Consider the following 26,111-nt stretch of genomic DNA (forward strand, 5'->3'; position numbering starts at 1 on the left):
TTTTAAGATCCTGATGAAACATGACTTAACTTAGACAAGCGGGTGGTATTTTTGGAAAGTACTGCAAAATCAGATCTGTTTTCCTTCCAGTTTGAATGCATTTTCTCCCTATTACAGAAAAGCATGCATTTGCTAATGTCAGCCTTGACATTCTATCAAGCAAAACACTTCTTTGTATTCAAGTAGCTCAATACTTCTTACTGCTGAAATTCTTTCATGTTGATGGCTGTAGTTGACCCTGCACAGATTCCAGGTGCCCACCAAAGCTGCTCTATCATTCCCCCTCTTCAACTGCACAGGGGGAAGAAGAAATATGATAAAAGGCTCATAAGTTGAGATAGGAAAATCACTTGCTAAGTCAGGAAAAAACAGACTTGACTTCCAGAAAATTAATTTAATTGATTACAAATCAAATCAGAGTAGGGTAATAAGAAAATAAACCCAACCTTAAACCACTTTTCTCTGAGAAGCCTACCCCAGCATGGGCTTCCCATAGGGTCACAGCTTCCTTTGGGCATCCACCTGCTCTGGCATGTCTCACAGTGGTCTTTAACACAGGTGGCAGGGCTGTCTCTGCTCTAGTGTCTGGAGCACAGACCTCTTTCACAGACCTTGGTGTCTGCAGACTTGTTCTTCTCACATATTCTCAGTCTTCTCTTCAGCTGCAGTTGCTCCTTTGCTTAGAAATCTCAGGTCTGCCTCTAGCTCACATCAAAGTCTCCTTGGAATACTGAAGAAATATTTGTCTGCTGGGGGGGCAATAGTTACATTTTCAGAACCTGAGTAGCAGGCTGAATGAAGGTCTGGTGACTCACTTTAAAATGCCAGGACTGAGATGATACTGTGATAAAAGCAGCACAAAGGGGAGGTCTGTTTTCACAATCAATATCTTTTGGAAGATGTTAGATTTTTTTTCACCTAGGAATGTGTTATGGAAGAGCAAAGGTTATCCAAACAAGCCTATTATGCTCTTTTGTTCAGGAAGAGTCAATGAGCCACTGGGGGAAAGAAGTGAATGGGAGAGAACACATAATTCTGAAACTCTGGAATGTCTCCTTAAGGATTAGGCTGCTCTCCAATGAACAGACAGGTGGACACCTGTGTCCTGTTCTTAAGTGTGAAATGTTGAAAAAGTCCTGTGGTCATGAGAAAAGAGCTAAATATAGCTCACTGCCATGATACATGAATGCAAGACACTGATTGAAAGCATAGTCACTGCATGTTTTAAAAGCACTGTCATGTCAGAATGGAGGCATGAGGTATTTTGATTTATTCTGAGTTTTTCATTGCTTTAGGTATGAAGTGCTAACATGGATCTGCCTCTTCCTCCAGCACTCTAACAGAAGATCTAATTGTTCACACAATCACGTTTGTAAGAAATCTCTGGTGGGCTTTTTCCTAGCAGTGCTGGAGGTAGTAGATGAATTCTCCTGCCAGCACAATGAAAGACAGTATGACAGTAGAAGCCAGCCTGAGAATGTCTTCAGCCACCTTTGCTTTCTTTTCTTTGGGCTTTTATCTGTCATCTTTGTTCTAGGTCCTTGTTTTTATGTTTAGAATTCATCTTTGTCTGTCGTCTTTGACCTTTGTTTTGCATTCAGATGATAATGTTTGTAAGCAACTCTCTGCAGTTAGTAATCAAAAAGCCCTAAAGTACAGAGTTCATCTTGAAGTACAAAAGTGTGTGGGTTGAGGACAACAAACTCCATTGCAGTATTTGAAAAAAGAGCAGACCAAATTTATCTTTCTATATTTCTCCTTCTTTTTGCTATAATAAACTGAGTGATCATAGGTGTTACTCTCTATAATAGGAGCCAAGTCATTGAATTAATCTGGCTCTCCCTCTAGTTGCATTGCCTTGTTTCCCACCACTACTTCTCTCCTGGCTGTAGCATTGCATTTAACCTTCATGTCCACCAAGTTAAAGACCAGCATGCACCCTTATTTCCTCTCAAAATTTCCAAATCATTTGTGGCAGAAGGCAGCCTGCAAAGACCTCTGATGAAAGCAGATGATGTCCATTTGTATAAAATTATGAAGAACTGCCATCTTTTGGGGCACTGGTGATTACACCACTGCACTATGTAGGCAATTATGCCAAAGGATCATGCTATTTCAGGAGATTATTCTGATCAAAGATTGTGTACTGGGTGGAACAAGTGCACTGTTTTGTCATTCTACTCTGAAGTGCTTGCTCTAAGGCTCATGACTCCTGCAGGTTTTCATTGCACTAGAGACAGCAGCCATTCAGTTAGTGAGCTCAGGTTTTGCTCTGGTGTAAGCAAAAACTGCTGGATTTCAGAGCTGATGGAGTCATTTTCATTCTGACACTGAAATTTGTGGATATAGTTAAACCAGTATTACATCATCATAAACAAATGAATAGTGTTTCTTATACAGACAGGTAGAAATCAGTGGGCTCTTTGCAGGGTAAAATGTCTGGAATAAAGAGCCCAAAGAATGGTAGTGAATGCAGTTAAATCCAGCTGATGGCAAATCACAAGAGGTGTTCCCTAAGTGTTCAGTTTTGGGGTCAGTCATCTCTAATGTGTTTATGCCTGGACAAGGGGACTAAAAGTAGCCTCAGTAAGTTGGCAGATGACACTATGCTGAGAGGGAATGCTGATCTGCTCAAGGGTAAGAAGGTTCTATAGAGGGACCTGGACAGGCTGGATTGATGGATCAAAGCCAATTGTATGAGACTGTGCTAGTTGGAGGCTAGCTGGAATATATTGTTGAGAAGAATCAGATTATAGGCTGTGAAAAAGAAACAATGGTGATGTCTACTTCACTCATAGGATTGCTGAGATGTATAAAAACGAGAGCACAAAACGTAACACAGTGACTCTCTGTTGCAGCTGGTGCCTGTACTTTTCTCCCTACCCTGCTTTCTGTGTAACTAATCCTTCTGCTTTCTAACACCTCCCCCCTCACCTTGCACGTAAGGCAAAGTCTGGGATAAGGTAGAGGGGTGGGGAGAAGATGGAAGAGTGATTGGGAGCCCCTTCTGGGGACTGTGGTTTCTGGGAGGGCTGTTGTGTTTCTGTATCACTTTTTAACTTGTATATTTCTGTGTGTAGCTGTATAGATTGTAAATACCTGCTTGTATGTTGTGCTAAGCTGTAAACAAAAAGCTCCACTCTAATTTCCAGCTTGGCTGAGTCTAGTCCGGGTGATTTTCTTAAGTGTGAGGGGGTGGGTAACACTCAAACCATCGCAGAGATGCAGCAATGCCAATTGTTGGATCACAACAACCCCATGTGACACTACAGGCTTGAGGCAGAGTGACTGGTAAGCTGCCTAGCAGAGAAGGATCTGGGAATGTTGCTTGACAGCTCACTGAATGTACGCCAGCAGTGTGTGGCCAGAAAGCCCCACAGCATCTGGGCCTGGAACAAGAATATTGTGTCCAGCAGAACAAGAGAAGTGATTGTGCCCCTGTCCTCAGCACTGGTGGGACCACACCTTGAGTACTGTGTTCAGTTTTGGGGCCCTGATTACAAGAAAGTCATTAAGGTCCAGGAGTGGGTCTGGAGAAGGGCAACAAAACTGGTGAAGTGTCTGGAGAACAGGTTTTCTGAGGAAAGGCTGAGAAATTGGGATTGTTCAGCTTAGAGAAAAGGAGGCTGAGGGGCAACCTTCTTGCTCTCTACAGCTGCCGGAGAGGAGGTAATAACAAATAACAGGATGAAATGAAATGACCTCAAGTTGCACCAGGGGAGCCTTAGCTGAGATATTAGAAGCAACTTCTTCACTGGAAGGGTTGAATTGCTCTCCCTGGAGGTGTTTAAAAGATGCATAAATGTGGTGTTAATGGACATGGTTTAGCGTCAGACTTGGTAGAGTCAGAATCATAGGATCATTAAGGTTGGAAATGACCTCTGAGATCATCAAGTCCAACAGTCAGATAATGGTTGAACTTGATCTTAAACTGAACCAATTCTATAAATACATTTTTGCTAAAATGTATTCATTTACTGCATCTGGAAGCTTGTATAAACAACAAGAAATTGTTATGAGGAAGGAAAAAGAGGATGAATATTACAGCCACCAGGGAAAGCAGCTAAAAGTGTTGGTAATTTAGTGTGCCGAAGTGTTGCAGCAGCAGAACCTTCTAAATGGAGCTTTCTGCTACATTCACCTGGAGGCTGTAAGCTTCTCTGAAACAAACCTCTTCAGACTGAGAAAAGTGTGGGTTTTCACTTATACTGCTGAGACAGCTTAGTGACTTACTGCTATTTAGTATGAAAACTCATTCCACTAGGACTCTTTTTTGCTGAGTCTGCCCATTGTCACCAGGAATGATGCTTTACAGAACCTCAGCATGACATCGACGATACTACTGTGGTAAGCAAGTCTTAAATTAAGGTCCTTTTCTATTTCCTCTCTTTTACTCCTGACAGCAAACTCTCGTGCAGTTGTTTCAATGTCAAGCTATTCTTATCTCTGAGTCTTTGACGTCAGTTGACCTCATCTGATAAGCATTGTGGTGAGCTCACTTGAGGAGTCTGTTTCTTACAAAATTTGAAGTGTTGGGGTTTGAGTTTTGTTTGTTTAATCTGGACAAGTTACACGTGGTGGTCTTATACTGAAGTGTACAGAATTAGTGTCAACTCCAGCAAAAAGTGCATGCTTGAAACATCACTGAGTGCCGCGGGTTAGGTGTCAGAACTAGGAACTGGGTTTTCATTCCTGTACTCACCACAAAGTTTGGGTGATATTAAATCTCTCTCTAAAGCTGTATTGTCATCATCTGAAAGACAGAATTGAAGCTACTTGCTGAACAGATGCTGTTTTCATAGAAGAGATTTTTGGCTATAAACAATAATAGAAGTACCAGTGATTTGCATGTTGCTGCCAGTTCTCACCATCTTCTGACACAAAATACTGTGTCACTCCTTGGAGGTCTCTTATTGTTTGTCTTCAAATGGGATAGAAATTTAGGAATCAGTTCAGCTGTCCTTAAAACACAAATCCCAAACTCTCACTTGCAGTTTTAGCCAGGTCCTTAATTACCCACATATATTGCCTGCCAGTCTAGAGCTATACAACCAATATGAAAGGAGATAAATGCATTTTACAGTGAAGGAGCTGCTCCTGGGATAGATTTATGACTGTAATGAGCCTCGTGAGGTGTAATCTTGTTGCAAGTAAGCTGGGAGTGCTAATTCACATGGGTAATATTTGTAATTGTCAGTTTAAACATTTGGTTTCTGGAATAAAGGAAAATTTTTCTTATATTACTTTTCAGACACCATCTTCCACCAATACAATACTTAGAAAATGAAAATCTAATACAAACATTTCTGCATCTCAAATTCTGAGCTAAGCTCATTATATTTTCACCTAATGATGATATGCAGAGTTGAGGTGGCAGACATAAGGGCAAAGGCAATCAGAGTGGAGAAAGGAGAAGGGCTGAAAGACTCCAATTGTTGTACAAAGCACAGAGACTCCCTGGCCTCATGCCCAGGAGGAACAGGTCTTTCTCCAGGTTCTCTGTTTGCTGCTAGAGAGAGCAGCATGAGAACTAAAGCTGTGTTGCCCACCCACAACTCTGCAGCATTTGCCAGTCTCATTTCAAATTATGGTAGCTCAGCACCTCTACTAAATGTTGTTATGGTGACAGTGGAAATCTAACACTGAGCACTACATCTGTCTGCTCATCTACTATTAATGCTCCTGCTGCGTGCAGTCTCAAAAGGATGGCAACTAATGTGCTCCTTAAAACTTCCTTGATCAAATTTGAGACAAGCTACAAACTGTCCCATTAGAAATGTGATGTTTGAGTTTGATTCCAGGTAAAAGAAGGGATGGTAGATAGTTCTCTTTATACAGTTCTACAGTTAGATCCTGTGCTTATTTAGGGCCTGCAGAAGATGGTAAATGAGCCCTAACCCCACGTGAGAAGCCTCCACTGAAGCTCACAGCTGGTACAGCACCTCAGAGAATGAGCTGTGGTCTCGGGCTAAGTGTGTGTGTCTGTGTATGTGCAGATGAATGCACTTTGTTTAAAAGTCACTAACAAATGCTGAGACCACATATATGCTGGCACTAGGCAGTTTCATGTGCCAGAATTGCAGAGTTTGCCAGCAGGAATGTTTTTCTATCCCTCTCTTCAGCTCTTAGTGTCCTCCGCATAACACTGGCAGTGGGTCTGTGTAGGTAAATACCTTAAAAATAAATAAAATCAACTGGTGCTTAGGAAAGGCATAGAAATTGAGTGGGGTGTGCACTTTTTAAAACTCAGGCTAAAGATATAATTGATATGTTTAGCATAGTTGAACACCATAAGTGCACATTACCTTTTTATTCCAAATAAAAAGTGGTCACAGCCATAGGAGAGGTCTTGCTTCCCTCCTTTATATCACATACAATTTCAACAGTCGGTTTAGTTGGTCTTTCACTGACCTCTCCACTGTAATGTTCTTGTGAGGTGGTGAAAGCATCGTCCCTGGAGGTGTTCAAGAAAAGCCTAGATGAGTCACTTAGTGCCATGGTCTAGTTGACTGGACAGGGCTGGGGGATAGGCTGGACTGGATGATCTTGGAGGTCTCTTCCAACCTGGCTGATTCTATGATTCTTATTGATCTCTGTCAAGCAACACAACTACACAGATGACACTAGATGAAAATCCTTGCAGTCAGCTGGACCTCAGGCTGAGTGGGTGCTCTGCAGTCATCCTGCCTATTCCAGAACTAGGTAACAGAGGACTGGCTAAACTTTGGAAGAAAATAACATGCCCATAACTGTTACCACTGCCAGACAGCTACAGCTTTTCTTGTCTGATGCCTGTCAGCAATTTAGATTCCATGGTAATCTGAGTTCTTAAGGATGTTCATGGGTTTTCTCTTCTCAGAACTTCCTTTCCTCCTTCTGAGCCAGTGGGAGGAGGTTCTGTGTTTCTCTTGGTATCTTCTACTTTCCCTTTGATTTGGCTGGTTTTATTTTGTTGCTTTGATGTGGTGAAATTTGAGGCAGGGAAGCAAGCAGGCAGTGCTCTCCATCACAGCCCCCTGCACTGCAGGCTGCGACAAAATCTCTGCTGTGTTTCAGTTGTGTCTCTACAAAATGTCACCAAAGAATCTTTCCAAAAGTTAGTGCTGCAAACTGCATTTCTGAAAGGCATGATGCACATAATAGTCTTTGGATTATGAGCTGGCTCATACACAATGGAGCTGATGAGCATGCATGGGTAAAGCACGATAATCAGGAGTAACTTCATTTTATCAGATGAAGTGATAGCTCAGCTCTGAAGCAAGGTAGGAAAGGGGCTCATTCTTAACCAGAGAATTAAGATTCAGAAAAAAGAAAACAAGTCATTACCTAAGCTCCTGGATTTATTTCTTTTTAATCCAATTTGACAACTAGAAATCTAATAAAATAGAAAACCCAAGGAGGCTGCAAATAATGAGGTAGCTGTTGACTAATGCAATAGAAAACACTAAGTGGAATAAGAGGAGCAACCCTAGCAACACTTCTTTAGCAATCTAATACTGAATCTGTGGGGTTTTTCTGGCATGATTTTGGCCTGGCACATGAAATGGCCTGGAATGCGTTGCCCAGAGAGGTGGATGAGGCCCCATTGCTGGAGGTGTTTAAGACCAGGCTGGATGAGGCTGTGGCCAGCCTGCTCTAGGGTAGAGTGTCCCTGGCCATGACAGGGGGGTTGGAACTAGATGATCCTTGTGGTCCCTTCCAACCCTGACTGATTCTACGATTCTATGTAGCTTCTGTGTCTACATACAAAAAATCCCACCTTATTTCCATCTGGACAACAGGTTATACAGAATGCTTTAATTATCTGGAATGCTCACTCTACATGTCTAAGCAAAAAAAAAAAAATAAAAATTCTAACCACTGCTCTCAAAATAGAAGTTTGAGATGTTTTATGGGCTGATGTGTATGAGAATTCCAATGCAATTTACATGATGATACAACTTTCTCTAGTTATGTCTGCAGCGAATACGTGATTTTAACAGCAACAGTGACATTAATCCTGACCTTTATGAGGTTTTGCTAGGCATGATTATGCACAGCTGGTGCTTTTGATTCACTGTCTCCATGTCTGTCTGAGCTGAAACTGCTTACATCAAATATGATGTGAAATGATGTCACTTTGTGAAAGTTGTGTGATGGGTCTCTATTGAGGATCGTAAATCAAAGTTTACCTTTAGTCTCTCAGCTACTAAAACATCACTTGGGGATGCACATTTTTTTTTCAAATTCAGCTTTTGTATCTAACTTTCCAATCAGCATGCACAGCAAAATCAAGCTTGATGAATTGAAATACACGAGGAGAAATCATCTTATTTAATGTATTGTTCTGCGCAGTAAGCACCTCTAGCATGAATGGGCCAGAAGGGAAGTCTGAACAGTTCAGGAGTACAGCTTTTGCAAAGTCATCTTCTCCTGACTCAATCTTTAAGAATATGATTTAAAAGCTTTCTGACTTTCCTTGGCAAATGCCCTTTGGCAGGATTAAAATGAACCAGTGCCAATCCAGCTCAATACCAACCATGTTAATGAGGTCTCTTGGCCTTTTTATTAATTCTACAAGCAGGGCAGTCCATTTAGCAGTAACTGAGAAAGTTTAATCAAATAATCTCAGTGTTCCAAATTTATCACCACAATAAAAGAATCTACTACAGAAATACATGATGAAAGAGCTCCTTTTTTAAATGCTGTATCACTTTATACTAAGAAGCAGTGGGGTCTGAAGGCTTACAGTAGTGCTAACACCTGCCTCTGTATGGTTATACTGTGTACAGGGTCATTGCTGTCTACAGAGGGACCTGCATAGCACCTCTGCAAACTATTTGGTTCTTACTGTTACTGCCACTAAAACTTTATATTGGTAACAGACGTTTGTCATGAAGTCTTTTCACTTAAGAAAGAAAGAAAAGTTAAAAAGGGAAAGAGAAAAAGGTGCATTGAGATACTGTTTTAATCTATGACAGGACAGAATATATCCATTGTAGGTGAGAAAAGGTGAAGACACAAGTAGGGTTTGCATTGCTATAGCAGAATATTTACATCATCTTCCAAAGTAATTTCCAGGAGATGTGGAATAAGAGAATCATATTTTAGAATCACAGAATCAACCAGGTTGGAAGAGATCTCCAAGATCATCCAGTCCAACCTAGCATCCAGCCCTAGCCAATCAACTAGACCATGGCACTAAGTGCCTCAGCCAGGCTTCACTTGAATACCTGCAGGGACAGCAACTCCACCACCTCCCTGGGTAGCCCATTCCAATGGGAAATCACTGTCTCTGGCAAGAATTTCCTCCTAACTTCTTCCCTATACCTCCCCCAGCACAACTTGAGACTGTCTCCTTGCTCTGATTGCCTGGGAGAAGAGACCAACCCCACCTGGCTATAGCCTCCCTTCAGGTAGTTGTAGACAGCAGTGAGTTGTAGTCAGCCCTGAGCCTCCTCTTCTCCAGACTGCACATTCCCAGCTCCCTCAGCCTCTCCTCACAGGGCTGCGTTCCAGGCCTCTCACCAACTTTGTTGCCCTTCTCTGGACATGTTCCAGCACCTCAACATCTCTCTTGAATTGAGGAGCTCAGAACTGGACACAGGACTCAAGGTGTGGCCTGACCAGTGCAGAGTACAGGGGCAGAATAACCTCCTTTATCCTACTGGCCACACTGTTCCTGATGCAGGCCAGGATGCCATTGGCTCTCTTGGCCACCTGGGCACGCTGCTGGCTTATGTTCAGTCTATTATCTACTATAAGTGTGGTTAACTTAAGAACAGGGTTCAAAATGCACCCACGGAAGCAAGTGGCTGTGCACCACACTATCAAACCACATGGCAAAGGTGTAGTGCTTCTTTGTTTTCTTTGCTTCCAGATCAAAAGTTCAGCTGTGGGATTTTTAATGTTTCAGGCACATAAGCAGCTTCAAACAGCTGCCATTCAATTATACAGTGAAGATTGTCAGTCAAATCAGTCTCCAAACGTTTCTTTCTCTTCAGAGATCTCTCCTGCTGAGAAAGCTGCATGATCCAAGGCTAGTGACATATTTTCAGCACTAAAAATGCATCAACTTTAAAAACACACCTTCAAAACCAAAAATACCTCAAAGGTTTGCATGAAAGGTGAGAATTATCAGATTTTTCTTGGAGCTAGCATGTCTTCTGGATGAGGAACCTGAAACACCACAAATACCACACTGTTATTCATTAAAGTAACTGCCTTTCCTGAGCTCGAGTCCAGGGAAAGTTTTCTTTCAAGTTCTCTTCAGAATGCTTTATTCTCTCCCCTAGATCTTTGTGGCTGTTGCCTTTTCCTATTGCCCCACCATGGGGTGTCATGAGCTAGTCAGGGTAGAGAGCTGCTGCAATGTCTTTCTCCAATTCCTTATTACCTAGCTGTTTGACTTGCCTCTCAGTCAAATTCATCTCAAAAAAGACAAATTAGGAATAATGCACAGATAAACAAACAAAATTTGCAAGTTCCATATCTAGTCTCAACCTCTGTTCAGTAGCCCATTATTTCTGGTACAAATTCCTTGAAATGGCAGAATGTGAAAGGACACAAAGCCTTTGGAGATGACAGATTGAGCTTCAAGCCTCTAGCATTTCTCAGAATATGGGTATTGAAGGGGTCTGCTGGTTTGTATTTTCTGTCACTGACACCTCCTACAGCTCCCTGGGGGGGCTCTTGCTGAAGGAAGGAAATATTGACATCTTTCTGCAATGCCTTTCCGTTTTCATTTTCAGCTGGGAAAAGAGGCAGTGGCAAGGCTCATACACCATCAAGACATGCTGAGATGTCCTAAATTATTTTTTTCCTACCTGTCTCATCTAAGAATAGACATCAAAACAAACAACCAAGCCTATTTTAAATTCCCAATATAAGGATCTTTTGTTTCTTTTATTTTCCACTGTGTCTGACAAAGAAGAAATCAAACAGTTCATATTCAACTGCTTCAAAGCAGCAGATTAAAATCAGCTTTTTATAAAGTAGCATTATTTCCTCGGAACTGGGACACTGACTCTGCACCTTCCTTCCTCACTACAACAGGCAGCTACTACATCATAATATTAAGAGATTGCCATTTGCTTTCAGAAAGGAGTCAGGTCAGAAACCCTGATGTTTGTTTGGCTTTGTCTGTGCATTGCAAGAGTCTTGTAACAATGAGGGAAAACATTGTTGTAAGTGCCCCGGCTCCCTCGTAGCGAGATGCTGTCACTCCTCCTGAACGGAGACCAAAGGGGGGGACTGCCTTTGCCGGAGCCGTGCTCCCTCTGGGCGGCGGCCGGTCCCCCTCGCAGCCCGACGGTTTAGCTCCCGTGGTGCCAGGCGCCGGGCACCTGAGGGCTGACTGGAGCCAGTCCCACTAGCGGGGTGAGAGGAGCACTGGAACGCCACTCGCGTCCGTCCTCAGCTGAGCAGGGTTCAGCTGACTCCGGCCAGGGACGGCGAAGCTGTCCGCGTCCCGCTTCACGGCTGCCACCGGAGGGCGAGCGGCAGGGCCCGCTGGCGGCGGCGGGGTGGCCGCGCGCCCCCTGCTGGTGACTGGCGACAACGCGCGGGGTGGGGGGCGCAGGGCGCGCCCTGCCCTGCCCGGCCCCCGCTGCCGGCTCTTCGAAAGCGACAGCTTAGCGCTGACAGCTACTGCGGCGGTCTCGTCTGCTCCTCTCTCTGCCTGAAGCTCTCGCCGGGGGCTAGCGCTAGCCCAGAGATCCTCTGCAACAGGGTCGCTGTATCCCCACGCCCTCCTTTTCACCCAGCCGGTGAGGGCCGCCGGCTCGCCCCACTGTGAAGTCTGGGCGCCCCCCAGCCATCGCTGCTGCTCCCCATGGGGATCCGGGAGTTCCCCAACGGCTCCGCGCGGGGCAAAGCCGCCACCCTGTGAGTACCACTGCGGGGCCGGGCCGGGCGGGCGGGAGCGTTGGGAGGGACGGGAGCAGCCCACCTCATCTCGCCTCAGCCATCCACCTCCCCGCCCCGGGGAGGGCAGTGAGGAAAGTTTGCGGCGCCGCTGCCGCGGGCACGGGGCCCGCGCACCTGCCGGGGGAGGTCCCGCCACCCGCCGCCAACTTCGCCTCGAGTCGGCGGAGGGTGGCGGCCCCCGCCCGCGGCGGCGTTGCCAGCCTTGGACCACCCTCTCGCTGACGCCCCTCTCCCGGCCCCCAGCGGCATGCGGCGCTCCCCCGATGTCAGCCCCCGGCGGCTGTCCGACATCAGCCCGCAGCTGCGGCAGCTGAAGTACCTGGTGGTGGATGAGGCTATCAAAGAGGACTTGAAGTGGTCCCGCTCCGTGGAGGACCTTACCAGCGCTTCCGTGGGGCTCACCTCTATCGAGGAGCGGATCCTCCGCATTACCGGCTACTACGGTTACCAGCCCTGGGCCGCCAGCTACAAACGTGAGTCCTCGGCGCGGCCGGGCGTGGGGGGCTGCTAGGAGGGGAACAAACACCGGGGCTTATCAGCGGCTGATAAATGTGGGTGCGGGGACCGATCGCTTTATCTTTGGGGAAAAAAATCGCTCCGTGGAAGTACACCTGCTCTCTGAAAAGAATTCTGTGCCTGTGTTGCATTAGTCCTTAGGCAGTTGCAGGCTTACGGGAGTGTAGTGCAGCAGCCACGGCAGTTATGTTCGGTTAAGAAAATAGGTCAATTATTTGCCTTAATGTTGCAGACGCATTTAATGATGCTGACTGTGGTATTCACGACGGCTGTGTGGAAGCCCTGATGCATTCATGCGCACGCTCTTCGCAAGTAGTGTGTTATCGGTGTGTCTTTGTGTGGGTTTAGGGGTCAGATTTTCACAGCACATGATCTGAATGCCACACGTTTCCTATGTTAAGTGAAAGTGTTTCTTCCATATACCTGCAGTTGAGAAAGAAACTTCTTATGGTATCAGTACGGAGAGAGACACAGCTGTATTCCTCTACACGTGTGATTTACAAAGGAAGGGATACCATGCCTGGTTGCAAAGTATCAACTAGTCTTTTTGCCTGTAGTGCCTCATTTCTTATCTGTCTTTCATCATCGCAATGGCAATCGAGTGGCAAGTTCTAAGAATAACTTAACCAATTAGCTGAAGTCATAAAAATATTTGTTGGGTTGGGTTTTTTTTTTTGTCATTTTTAACACCATAGGGTTTTTTTGTTGTAAAAAAGGATTCTGCTGTAACAAATCATTGTTTTGCTAGGCAGACTGGCTCCAATGTAGTGATTATTTTCATGCTGTGCTTTCCTAAGTATTAAGTGTAAATGTTTTGAAATGTTTACTTGTGGATTATCTGTTTGGCAGTGTGCTTAATAATGGAAGAGAATTATATAAGAAAGTGTGGTAAACAGTACTAAAAGTTTTTTTTTTTCTGTAAAAGCCAGTCCTGATTGCCTGGTGATAATATTTCTAAGATTTCCTCTGGTAGGACTTTTCTTTTCCTTGTTTGAGATTATGACAGAAATATCTGGTATTTGCTACTTTATTCACAGGGAATATGGGATTTCTCTTGAGAGCAATTCATTGCCTGGGTTGAGACCATTCTTGAGAGCAAGGCTTATCCAGGTCAGTTTCCAGGCTCAGATCATATGCTGATGCCACACTGAGGTGGATGTTAGTGCTTCTCTTCTAATACCCCAGCTGAACTCATACTGAACTGCCAGAGATGAACCTCCTGAAATAACAAAGGCCGTGCTCGCTCCACAAGTAGAACTTACTGGTTAATATCTATAACTGTGTTTCAAAAAGTTAATTGCAAGCTTAAGCCTGCCATTTATAGTTAGTTTGCTTTTGTAACTTGCACTGAATAATGCAATTACATACTTGAGGTGTAATGATGGGGGATAAATATACAAAATGTCTGAGTTCTGTAAACAAGTGCATAAAAAACAATAGATCATGTGAAGTCATTACTAATTTGAAATCTGAATTGTCAGGAATGTAGAAGAACATGCAGAAGAAAGACTCATCTCTCTAATGAGTATAACAGGGCACAGCTGAAGCAGAGCTGTCTTGATCTGCATCAGCTGAATAGATCACTAATTGCAGGTGAATGGGATAGATCATCAGAAATGAGAAGTCAACTTTGTAGCTGCTACTTTGAAACTTCTTTGAATAGTCCTTCAAGCTGTGCTTCTGGCCAGTTTTGGGATGTGGACATTCTTCACGACTTTCCATTTAGAAGGTTTAGTTGGCCAAAGGATTGTGAACAGGATCATTTTATTAAGTATAAATTGCACCCTGTGTACTTTTTGTGATCTTAATGTTCATACTTGCAGACATTTGGGTACTATTTGCACTATAATTATGAAGTGCATTAATAATGGATCTGCTTTCTAGAAATAAGTCTGCAATCTAGTCTGATCTAGACTTGATTTCTTTCTCTCAATGATACTCTTTCTATTGTATCTAAATCACCTGCAGGGGCAAATCTGTTGGTGTTTTTGTTTTTTTCCATGCATCTGTGTATTCCTCTCGTACTTCATTTAGACTGTTTATTTGGATGTATGTGTCATGGATTTAGCCAGTTGAATCTGCTGCTGGTTATTCATTATCATGCTGCTGTCATGCTAGCTTTAAAATGAAAATGCTGGCAGGAGCGAAGTATCATGAGGCTTGAAGTTCAGATTGTAACATGAGAGGCTCTCTGCTTCTGGTTACTGTTTCTGGTTTTGGTCTTAGTCTTTTCTGCTGAGCTGGCTGTGGACTGGGGAAGTGGGGGTCTCTTTCTTTTTTTGGCTTCTGCTGCTGGTTCTGCCTTTTCTGTGCATTCCTGTGAAATAGACAAAGGTACATTGCATTATTTGCATTAACTCCCTCTTTATCTCAACCCATGGCTTTTTGAGTTATTTTCCCTCTGGTGTGTGTGTGAGAGTCTTGCTTGTGAGAGCAGGCTGTCTGAAACCAGGACAATCTATTTTGGCACACCAAGTTCTGCTTGAAAGGGTTGAGATAACAAGAAGTGAGGTAATGAGAAGATTCAGTTAAGACTTGTTAAAATAATTACTTTTTTGTTTGTTTTTACACAGTATGTTTGCTATGTTGATACATTTGCTTTCTGGGGAAGGATGGGGGCTGATGTGCTGAGGCCTGGCCCTGGATGTGTTACATAAACCTTATGCACTTGTGCTCCATGTGGTCTTTCTGGTGGTGCTTTTCCTCTCAGGGAAATGTCAAAATCCTGACAAACTGGTAAAATCTTTGGAAAAAGTCTGTGTCAGCCTGCAATGTCCCAAAAGAAAGAAGTCACTAGGGTGTGTTTGGGTCTGGTTCATGACTATTCATCCCTTCTCATCACTGTTCAGAGTGCTTCGGGGCAAGAGAAGGTCTCTGGACCTACAAGCAGACCACCAGGCACTATGGCTGCTCAGATCCCAATAACAAGCACAGCAGCCATACCAGAGAACCAACCTGTGTCAGTTACCCCTGTACAGAAAAAGAAATACAAAAGTAAAGCAGTTTGTCTTTCATAGGATGAGAATGAATCAGGATCATCACAGGAATAAGAGAAAGAGACAGAGGTGGCCACTCAGTCTTTATCCCTGGCCTTGAAAGATGGTCAAGGAGAAATGGTGAATGAAATGAGTATCAGGCTCCAACAATGAGGGGAAGATTTCTCTTTCCAGGCCTGTGTTTAAGCTGTGAAGGAACTGTCCCAGAAAGTCCATAAATTCAGAGAGAACATACTGTATTCTCCACCTGTATGGTCCTGTGTTTCAGCTATTAGGACCAGGCACTTGCTTGTCCAAGGGAGAGGAAATGGGAAGCACACACCATGGTGTACCCTGTGGTTTTAACTAGGTGGCCATGGGAAGGATGTGAGGAAGTGAGATGGGAAACCCACTTCAATCCCAGATGTGCGAATCTGAATTACAAAGAACTGCTCCAGTTTCCAGTGGAAAATCATCCCAAAAGAGCAAGCAAATAAATGCTGCTTCTGATCCTCCTGAAGGAGACTTTAAAAATGTCTTCACAGGGTGCAGGATTCCAGACAGAATTAGAGGGGCCCTGCCTCCAACCAGATGGAGGAAAGGGACAGTTGGATTTATTGGGCTGTATATATCCGATGACTCGGCAAGCTGAACCCGTGAAGGTAGACCTGGTTGATTCTATGATTCTATGAAATAGAAGCCTGATGTTTCCTGAAAATGCTAAAATTACCTGTAAACTTTCACATCATTACATCAGCTGGGGAGAGGGAGGTGTGGGGACTGTACGCAGCTCAGGGAAGACCTCTAATGTTTGACTGCACTTGCAAACCAGATTTTAGGAACTGGAATAATGTAACATATTTCTGGTTTATGATGCCTTCAGAGAATTGAGCAATATAGCATAGCGAAACACTGTGATGTTGATTATCTCCTCTTGAATAGATTGCAAAAGGCTCTGAGATGAATATGGAAAAAGAGTATTGACAGCCTATAGAGTCTTATGAAGTCTGATTGTTTACCTTAAGGATTGAAACAAAAATGTGGCAAGTACTGGCACATATTGCTCAAGCAGATAGAGACTTCTTTTCTTATTATTGTGTTATAAGTGAAAAGCAGGTGGGCAGTCAATGAAGCTGAAAGGCCATCAATTAAAAACTGACAGGTGAAAAAAAACCTTGTTATGAAAATATGCAATTTGTTTTTGAGATACAGAATTCAAGGGCTTGTAATTGCTTAGAATTGACAAGATCTAGAGCTCTAATAAGCTGGAGAAAATGTTAAACTTCATTATTCAAAATTCATAGTAGCCTCTTTTAGGCTGGGAGAGGGATTCTTCTTGAGGGTTTCTTTTGCTTTCCTCCATAGCTCCTTCCCGACTTCAGGAAGAGGATAGGAGTGTATCCCAATCCAATCTGACAGTTCTTATTTTTCTGACACCCTCACTAGTGGTTTTGGTAATTAATTATGTGAATAGCTGCTCTCCACTCTGAATCAAATATTGTTATTTGTCCCATGGGGACTATTTTTGTGGCATTGCTTTTCATTTCCCAAATGCAAAAGCAGAGGTGAAGAAACTCCATGGAAGATGCAGCTGGATTGTAGAATAGTAATCTGATGCAGCTATGCCAATAATAGAGCTCAATACCTGTGAAATCCTAGTTATCAAGGGTATGTTTATTGACATTTAGATTTGTTTTTAATTAACACAGAGGAATTGAATAACTTATTTTTTTAAGAAAAAACAGAAGACACCACAAAATTTGTAGGTCTCAGTGACAACTTTGTTGTTTTATGGAGATCAAGCCATGGTTAGGTCTGTACAAGCAGTGCTTATGCATAACCTTCCATGAAGGTTAAGTTAATTGCCATGATTTCTGCCTTTAAAAGTCTGTTACTTCAGGTTAATAGCAGAGACAAGTTTGGAGGTGAACAGACAGATTTCAGATTTTCATTTCATGCCATTATCAGTAGGAATTAGGTTTCTAAATATTTTTAGAAGTATGGTTCCTAGGAGTTTTTCTGTACTTGACAACTGCAGATGTCACTGCTTGAACTGTCTTGCTGATCTGTGTGGAAGACTTTAATGCTGCAGAGAAGAGGCAGATCCTCACAAGTCCATGGGACCAGATGGGATCCATCCTAGGGTGATGAGAGAGCTGGCAGATGAGCTGGCCAAGCCACTCTCCATCACTTATCAACAGTCCTGGCTCACTGGAGAAGTCCCTGGAGACTGGAAGCTGGTCAATGAGATGCCCATCCACAAGAAGGGCCATAAGTAGGAGCCGGGAAATTACAGACCTGTCAGCCTGCCCTCAGTGCCAGGCAAGGTCATGGAACAGATCATCTTGAGTGCCATCACAAAGCATCTACAGGATGGCCAAGGGATCGGACCCAGCCAGCATGGGTTTAGGAAGGGCAGGTCCTGCCTGACCAACTTGATCTCCTTTCATGATCAGGTTACCTGCCTGGTGAATGTGGGGAAGGCTGTGGATGTAGTCTACCTGGACTTCAGCAAAGCTTTTGACACTGTCTGCCACAACAAGCTCCTGGCAAAGCTGGCAGCTCATGGCTTAAACAGATTCACTCTGATATGGGTCAAGAACTGGCTGAGGGCTGGGCCCATAGAGTGGTGGTGAATGGTGCCATATTCAGTTGGCAGCCAGTCACTAGTGGTGTGCCCCAAGAATCAGTGCTGGGCCTGCTGGCTGTTCCTCAAATCCATGCAGGGACTGATGTGATGAGTCTTACACCAATATGATGCATAAGGTTGAACCCCTTTATTGCAGCTGAAACTGATGCTTATGTAGCCAGCTAATACAATAAGTATAATTCTGATAGGTTACATAGCAGAATACAGGCTGTCCACATGCCTAGAGGCAGATGTGACTGACCAGCCCCCCTAATCCCCCTCACACAGCTAAATACAGCTAACTTTGCAGCTTCTCTGCCAGCCTTCTCAAGGTTATTTTCTCTGCAGCTGTGCTCCCTTATCTATGTCCTAATGTTACCCTTCCTGCTCTCCTTATTTTGGACTGCTTAATTCTGCCCAAACCCTGACACTTTGCCCAGTCCTGTTCAATAGCTTTATTGATGATCTGAACCAGGGGATTGAGTCCAGCATCAGTAAGTTTGCAGATGACACCAAGCTAGGAGCAGGCATCCAGAGTCTGCTCCTAGCAAACTCATGACGGTGGAGTTTACTGGCAAACAACAAGGCAGTATGCAATTGCAGCATGAATAGAATGACAGAGCACACCAGAGCATGTTGTTTGCCTGTGTATCTCCTTTTATCAATGTGGGCCGAGATTAATTGCCCTTTGGACACAGAATAGCCAATCAGAATGGCAGTTAACCAAAACTTAGACAAAGCCATAGGCTTGCTTTACCCAATTTTGGGAAAAGCCCAGGCCTTGCACAAGGTAAGCACAAGCTAAGTGTGTGTACCTCGTTTACCACAGGACCAAGACAAGTCTGAGCAGACCAGAGTCCTTAGACTTAGTGGCTCCAGGTTCTTTTGTGTTCTTTTCCTATGCTTGCTTCTCTGGTGGAGCAGAAAAACATGCCTGGGCAGGCCAGTACATGTGTTAAGCCTTATGAGCCTATCAGGCCTACCATGACAGTATCAAGGCAATTCCAATAGAGAAGAGATGTGAAGGTTCTTTGACTTTTGCCAGATGGTAAGAAAAGTGGGTGTTTTGGCTTTTTTTGGCCAATGCTAAGCAGAAAACTGGTTCCTGTTACAATATAGAACTTCATTAATCACAAATTTTAAGTTCTAAACTGCTTGCTGGTAAGCTAAGCAACTCATAATTTAAGCTGGTTTACCAAACAACTTGAATTGTTCAGTAAATATTTAGTAAATGGTAAGTGTTCAGTGAGTGACTAGTAACTTGCTTACTAAATTCTAGTTACGTAGCATTAAATAACCACTGCTTTTAACTAGGTAGCTGGGTAAATGTTTTATATGCTGTGTATCATTTTCACAGCAAAGGAATGAAAAATTGCCACTGGCAAAATATCTCATAATTTTTTTTGTTTGCTTGCTATATAAACAAATTAATTGGTTGCTTTAGACTCTTTTTTTTCCTCAGAGCTGCTTCAATTATGTGTCATCTACAGTATGCCATTTATGCAAAGGACTTTGGGGACAGCAGTTGTGCATCTGTTACCTTCTAGCATTCATTGTTAAACTTTTCTTCTTTATAACTTCCAAATCAGAGTGAGATTATTTATTTGGGTGTGCTTACCTTTTCCTCTCTCTACATCTAATTCCTTTCTTTTTTTGGGAAAGAAGGGGGAAGAGGGAAGGGCACTCTATAAAATTGGTATTGGTTCTATCTCAAATATATATATTTGAGTCTCTGGGAATTTAAATTAGAACCGAGACAGCAACTTACTTGCTTTTCTTCTTTCAAAGATGGAAGGAGAATATTGTATCCTTTACTGTTTCAGAGTTTACACTGTAGTGATGTGTAGTTCAGTGTCTGTAGAAAATAGTCTTTTGCAAATATTGATGTCAAGAGGTAGAGGAGTGACTGTATGTGGTTTCTGACTTTACACAGACTGAGAAGTACTTCTGTGTTGTATAATATTTCTACATATGGCAGCAAAAATGGGCACTAGGTCATAGAAGTGTGAACAAGTATACTTGTAGAGAAATGCATGGATAAGAAACAATGTCTTGAGTTTTGTACTAGAAGCAATTCTTGAGACCTTTTACTGGAATGTCCATAATAGAGGCTGAACCTCACTGGAAATCATTAAAGCAGAGAATATTGGACATTCTGTATCTATTTCTAGAAAACTCAAAATGGAAAGAATTTGGTATCTTTATACCAGTCTTTGCTTTTAATATTACTTTAAAATGACAATCATATACCAGGCAGTGTGGTTTTTTTTTCCCTGAAGTTAAATTATTTTACATCCCATAACACCTATAAAAGCACAATATCTCTCATCTAGATAATAAAAACACATTAGAAGTGGGGATGAGATTAGAATCTCTAGAGCGTAAACCTAAACTCTCTTATGACTCCCTAGATACCTTCCACTTCTTCAGGAACTTGTTGTACAAAGGAAATTGGGAAATACACCTCCTCCAGTCAAGTACTTCTGGCTGAAAGTAACATATTACTCTGTTTTACACTTGTAATAATACTGAAAATATGAGACAATTAGAAAAGCTTTTGGGATGTATCCCTCAACAAAGCCCATGGCACTTTTGGCAGTAACTTCAGTCAAACCAGATTTCACCCACCAGGCTCAAGTCTTTGAGTTTGCCTGTAAATCAGGCTTCCTGCTTTGTATGCTGAACACCTGTTCCTAAGGCAACTGCATCCAATTACACCTACCCATACATGGTCTTTATTACATGTTCTCAAGCACTGTTGAGGAGCTGTGTTTTGAATTATAGAATAATTGTTTCTTTTAATAGATATGCAGTTTTAATTTTCTTTCATCTTGAATTTGGTATTTCATTAGTGCTTGTGCTAGTTTGAGGCTAATTGGAATATTTTAATGAGAAAAAAATTAGATTATAAGCTGTGAAAAGAAAACAATGGTGGTGACTACTTGACTCATAGGCTTGCTGAGATGTATAAAAGCAAGGACACAAATATAGATAAGGGAGTGAGTGTCTGTCTGTCGGAGTGTGTATTCCTGCTTGGATCTGTGTAACTAATCCTTCTGCATCTAACCCCTCTTGCCGATCCTCCAAACGCACCTTGCACGTAAGGCAGACTGGGATAAGGTAGAGGGGTGGAAAGAAGGTGCAGGGGTGGCTGGGAGGCCCTCCTAGAGACTCTGATTTCTGGGGAGTAGTGGTGTGTATTGTGTTTCTGTATTACCTTTAACTTGTATATTTTAATAGATATTGTAAATATCTGCTTGTATATTGTGCTAAGCTGTAAATATAAAGCTTCATTCCTTCCAGCTATCTGAGTCTACTCTGGGTGATTTCATAAGAGTGAGGTGTGGGTAACTCCCAAACCATCACAGTTAGACAGCCAGCTGGTAATACTGGATGTAGTACTAGCTGTAGATAAAGATCAGAGTTAAAAAATAGACTCAGAAAGATTTAAAAGGACCCTGGGCACTGATAGACTAAAAAGAAAAACTGCACATGTGTTCTAAATTTGCTCTAGGAAACCCAGGATACTGGCAAGATGGTCAGTGCCAGCATATCTCAAAGCAGCTTGGGGACAACGGTAGACCATGAGTTACACCAGTTAATGATAACCTTTAAAATGAGGTTTGTACGTAACAAAAGAAGGTTTCGAGTTGGTATGAGTCGGATTTGGTTTTGTGCTTTATGACAGGATCTGTACAAGTCTTAGGCACTAGTATAAGAATTATGAATATAAAGTAGTGTCTGTCTTGTTGAGAAATACATTTCCCAATCTGATTGTGTGCAGTCAATCATCTCTAAATGTAAAGTGTTAGTAAACTATACTGAAATCCTCTGCCTCCTTTTAACTGGCCTTTTCTGAAGAGCCCAAGCGAACTGTTTGGCCTTCCCTCAAAGCTCCTACAGGTGAAATGAGAAATGTCAGTTCACAAAGCAAATATTTGGTTCTGGTTTTGAGAGTCATGATGAGCTGGAGTATCCATATGCATATATGACAGAGCAACTAACGAAAAAGATTCTGGCAGTGACAGAACAACAGGGTTAAAATATGGAAATACAAGGAAAAACATTCTGAATCAAGTTAGTAAATAAAAAGTAGAAAGCAAAATAAAACACAAAGTAGAAGAGATTATTATGGAAGTGTAAGTATGTGGGTGAGAAGGCCATATGGAGTATTGGATTGCAGGCAGCCAAATTTGCATGTTATGTGAGTTCTGTGAAAACTTGTTAGGGAAATAAATAGTAAAAGAAAGACATCAAAGAATAGCAAAGGCATAGGAGAGGTCATGAAACCTTGAAACAGGTCTGAAGATCTGGAGCTGGAAAACTAGACTTCTGTCAAAGATCTAAGAGGTGTCAGAGTTTATGGTATCTTTATAGATTTCTCATGCTCTTATTTAAATAGATTTTGATTTGAATAGTTTATGAGCTCAAACATTAACACATGAACTGACTGTACCCCCGACAGGTTTTGTGAAGAGGTGAGTGCTAGCAGGGCTTACCTTGCAAGTGTTGTATGGTTCTGTTTTGTAGGTAGGTAGAGAGGAGAAAACAACTTTATCTGAAATGACCAAACAAAAAAAAAAATCTTAGTATCAGTCACAATTTTTTTTTGCCTTTAGCCATAAAAATTCATTGGAGGAATCAAGAAGTTTCCTTCAAATTAAACATTTTCTTCTGTCTATGCCATATCCTGAGCAACCATTGTGAAGAAAAATATTGGCAAGATTTTGGTTGTGCATTTTGGTCACTTAATGGGCTTTGAAATGGGTTTATTTGAGTATTTCCCTGACTTGTAGATTTTTTTTGGCCAGCAAATTGGGCCATAAGAGGCAGAGGAGAGACAGCTCTTACACAGAAATCATATTTTGAGGAGAGGAAAATCAGATTATTTTTGTATAAATAGCAAGAGAAGCATGATGCTGGGCCTTGTATTAACAAACAATGAAGGACTGGTCATGGATGTTATGGTTAACTGTAATGTTGGCTGTAGTGATCACAATATGTTAGAGTTTAGTATCAGCAGAGGAATAAAAGCAGGGTCATAAGTAAAATTTCAACCCTGGACTTTCAGAGGACCAACTTTGCCCTCTTCAAAACTCTACTTTGTGTATATATGCCTGCATATTGTGCTAAGCTGTAAATATAGCTTCATTCCTTAATTTCTAGCCATCTGAGTCTAGTCTGGGTGATTTTCTTAAGTGTGGGGGGCAGGTAACACCCAAACCACCATAGCAGCTCGCATCTTACGGGTTCAGATATAGTCTTTAAATAATGCAATATGTGTATGTAAATGGCAAGATAAAAAAAATCTATGCTAGTTCTGATAAATTATATGGAATAGTTCTCTTTGAACATGCAAACAACAATGGACTTATCGATAAGACTGTGATTTACCTCAGAATCCTCAAATAACTGCAAAGCTAGAACATGATTAGTTGATAACAGCAAAGTTATAATGAAATCAGGTCTTGCTAAGCAGCAAACTTAGCTACCAAAGGAACAATGAATAAATGTCAGAACATGATGTGACTCCCCTTGATGCCTTATACCCTAGCAAGCAAACCTGTCTGAAATAGGAACACGAGCAGGTGATCCAGATAAAGGAATTTTGCCTAAAGTATTGCTATATCTTGGGGTCATATATCTTGCTGCATACTTGCAGCATGTTATACATAAAGCCTTTCTCATGCTGGTTTGCTTTTGGGGTTTTGCTGGTTTGTTGTTTTTTGTTGCTGGTGGGTTTTTTTCCCCTTCACATACTGGGAGCACCTCTGCAAAGTTTCTCCTGTATGCTGTTTATAAAAAAACTCCAATCAACTACAACCTGGTAACAAAAGTGAGTTTTGAATATTGCTCTCAGCTGGGCCATGAATTGAGTATATTCTGTGATTTTTTGCCACTGCATTTTCTCCCCAGTCCTATTCCACGTGTCAGGCTCTCCTTTTATCCTGTTTTGCTTGTATATTGTCAGGGGAAAGTCATCTAAATAATACTGCTTCTACTCTATGTAATACAGATGATGCCATTTTAGCTGGGTTCTGAATGTTACCACATTTTAAACATTAAGTTATGCCCATTGATTGCGCTGCCAAGGGTCAGTGTGGCTCTCTGACATGGGGAGGCTGCACACCTGCAAACCAGATGAACAGCATACATCATGATATGACTGGGAAGCAGGGACTGTATGTGATTTAGTATTTAGTGGATGCTAGCTCACAGAGTCAAAGCGGTTTGGTTCTGATTTTTCTTGGAAAAGAGACATCTGTAGCAGTTGCATAAATGTTTCTCTCTAACAGAAAAAGATAATTGAGAGAACTTTCCTGTTTATAACATCTATAAATATGAGAGGAGGTGTTTGGATTTGCTGCAGGAGTTTGTTAGATAATGGCTACCAGAAGAAATGCTGTTCTTTTTTCAGCTGTGTCCTGCAGTGTAATTTTGTACCTTTATATGCCAGCTTTGGGGGGAGATGTGGTGATCACGTTGTGACATGAGTTATCTCAACCTAGAGTGCAGCCTGTCTCCTTCACCTGTATGCTGCTCTGCAGCTTGGATCTTTTAGAGCATGTTTCAATTTTTGTTTGATTCCAAGGTGTCCATTGCATTGAGAAAGATTATATCACATTTAACACGAAGAAGTCATTGACAGCTGTGTTCTTTCCCAGGATGGAAGTGTGAAGTGCAGGAACATAAATCAGTAATGTCAAACCTTGTGCAGTACAGAATCTGAGATATGAAGTGACTAGTAACAGGATAGACTAGAGTCTTATTTGTTATAAATGAACAAAAATCATCTCTGCACTCTCTATGAATGTAAATTCATGAGGAAGGTAACTGCATTCAATGCTGTACTTGGCAGAGTTTTTCATAACACCTGGTCTGTGAACAGCTGTGTGCAGGAAACAATGGCAGGTCAGCAAGGGAATTAAACAGCTTGAGTGATGGCCTCTTCCCTCTCTGGTTATTGCTGATGATGTTTTTCTCCTGCCTGAATTTCCCCAGAATGTAATTCTTTTATGCATTGCACAGGAAGGGGAGCACACTGTGCTGGAGTGATCTATTGGGGAAATCTCTTTCCATGGTGTTTGTGCTTCTGCAATACGATGACATCTGCAAGGAAGGCATCTCTTTTTCTGTGTCAGGCTTAAATATCCACTGTTGAAGCAGATTCCAGGATTTTGGTCTTTTCCCTCTAGTGTAATGCTTGCTGAGGCAATTGATAAAGAGCTTTGCAGCAATGAAATTGTGCTTCGATTCAGAAGTGCTCTGATGGAACAGCTGAGGGTGGGAGATTATGGAGGTCTGGACAGAGTGAACAGACTTCTTCGATTAGCAACATTACATTTTCCTCCTGTTACAATAAGGATGAGATGTGAAAAATCTTGAGCAATCCTGGTGTTTCCCATCATTTTTGTGGAGGGCTGCATGGCACTTCTGGCTTCTGCCTTTGGAAGTTTGTTGAATCACTTCACTTTCTTAAAGGAAATGGAATCATTCCTCAACTTCAGCACACTGGGTTCTTGAATGAATACTAGGATTATTAGTGATGGACATATTAAATGGAAGTAAACTTTCTTTTTTTATATATAAATCGATAAAGTTGATTATTTAAAGAAATTAATTTCCCCATAGAGTGAACTATTTCAAGATATGTTATACTAAGCTACATTTTCCCCTCAAAGAATCCACTATACTGTGTGCACTAACAACAAAACTTTATGCCAGTTTTGCAATGCCTGTATCAAGCTGTTGTTTTCATCTAAAACCAGCAGATAAAATCATAACATATAAAAGTTTAATCATCACTGATGTTAGGCCACAACTCTATTACTAATTAAGAATCAGGATAAATAACATCACCATTTAAATGTATATCCTTATCCTTATATCCTATATTCTTATCTATGAGCCCTCTCTCTCTCTCTCTATATATATATATATATATGTATCACACAGTATCACAGTATCATCATGTACATATATATATCACAGGATGTTAGGGGTTGGAAGGGACCCAAGGAGAGCATCAAGTCCAACCCCCCTGCCAGAGCAGAGCAATACTATCTAACACAGATCACAGAGGA

At 42.1% G+C, this 26,111-nt stretch overlaps 1 protein-coding gene across 3 annotated transcripts in view; it reads left to right on the forward strand.

Annotated features, from left to right (window-relative positions):
• Window positions 1-11,733: 11,733 nt before the first annotated feature.
• Window positions 11,734-26,111, forward strand: part of SLC35F3 (solute carrier family 35 member F3) — a 152,707-nt gene continuing 138,329 nt past the window's right edge. For 2 of the 3 annotated variants that reach the window (XM_064158550.1, XM_064158552.1), the window contains exons 1-2: window positions 11,734-11,865; window positions 12,151-12,380. In XM_064158550.1, the coding sequence (XP_064014620.1) occupies window positions 11,813-11,865; window positions 12,151-12,380 (283 nt within the window). In that variant the 5' untranslated portion in view covers window positions 11,734-11,812. Of the gene's footprint in view, window positions 11,866-12,150; window positions 12,381-13,460; window positions 13,534-26,111 lie in introns of those variants that run through there. The other variant, XM_064158553.1, reaches the window with a different exon arrangement.

This window comes from Pogoniulus pusillus, chromosome 18 (assembly GCF_015220805.1).
Source record: "Pogoniulus pusillus isolate bPogPus1 chromosome 18, bPogPus1.pri, whole genome shotgun sequence".
Classification (NCBI taxonomy): domain Eukaryota; kingdom Metazoa; phylum Chordata; class Aves; order Piciformes; family Lybiidae; genus Pogoniulus; species Pogoniulus pusillus.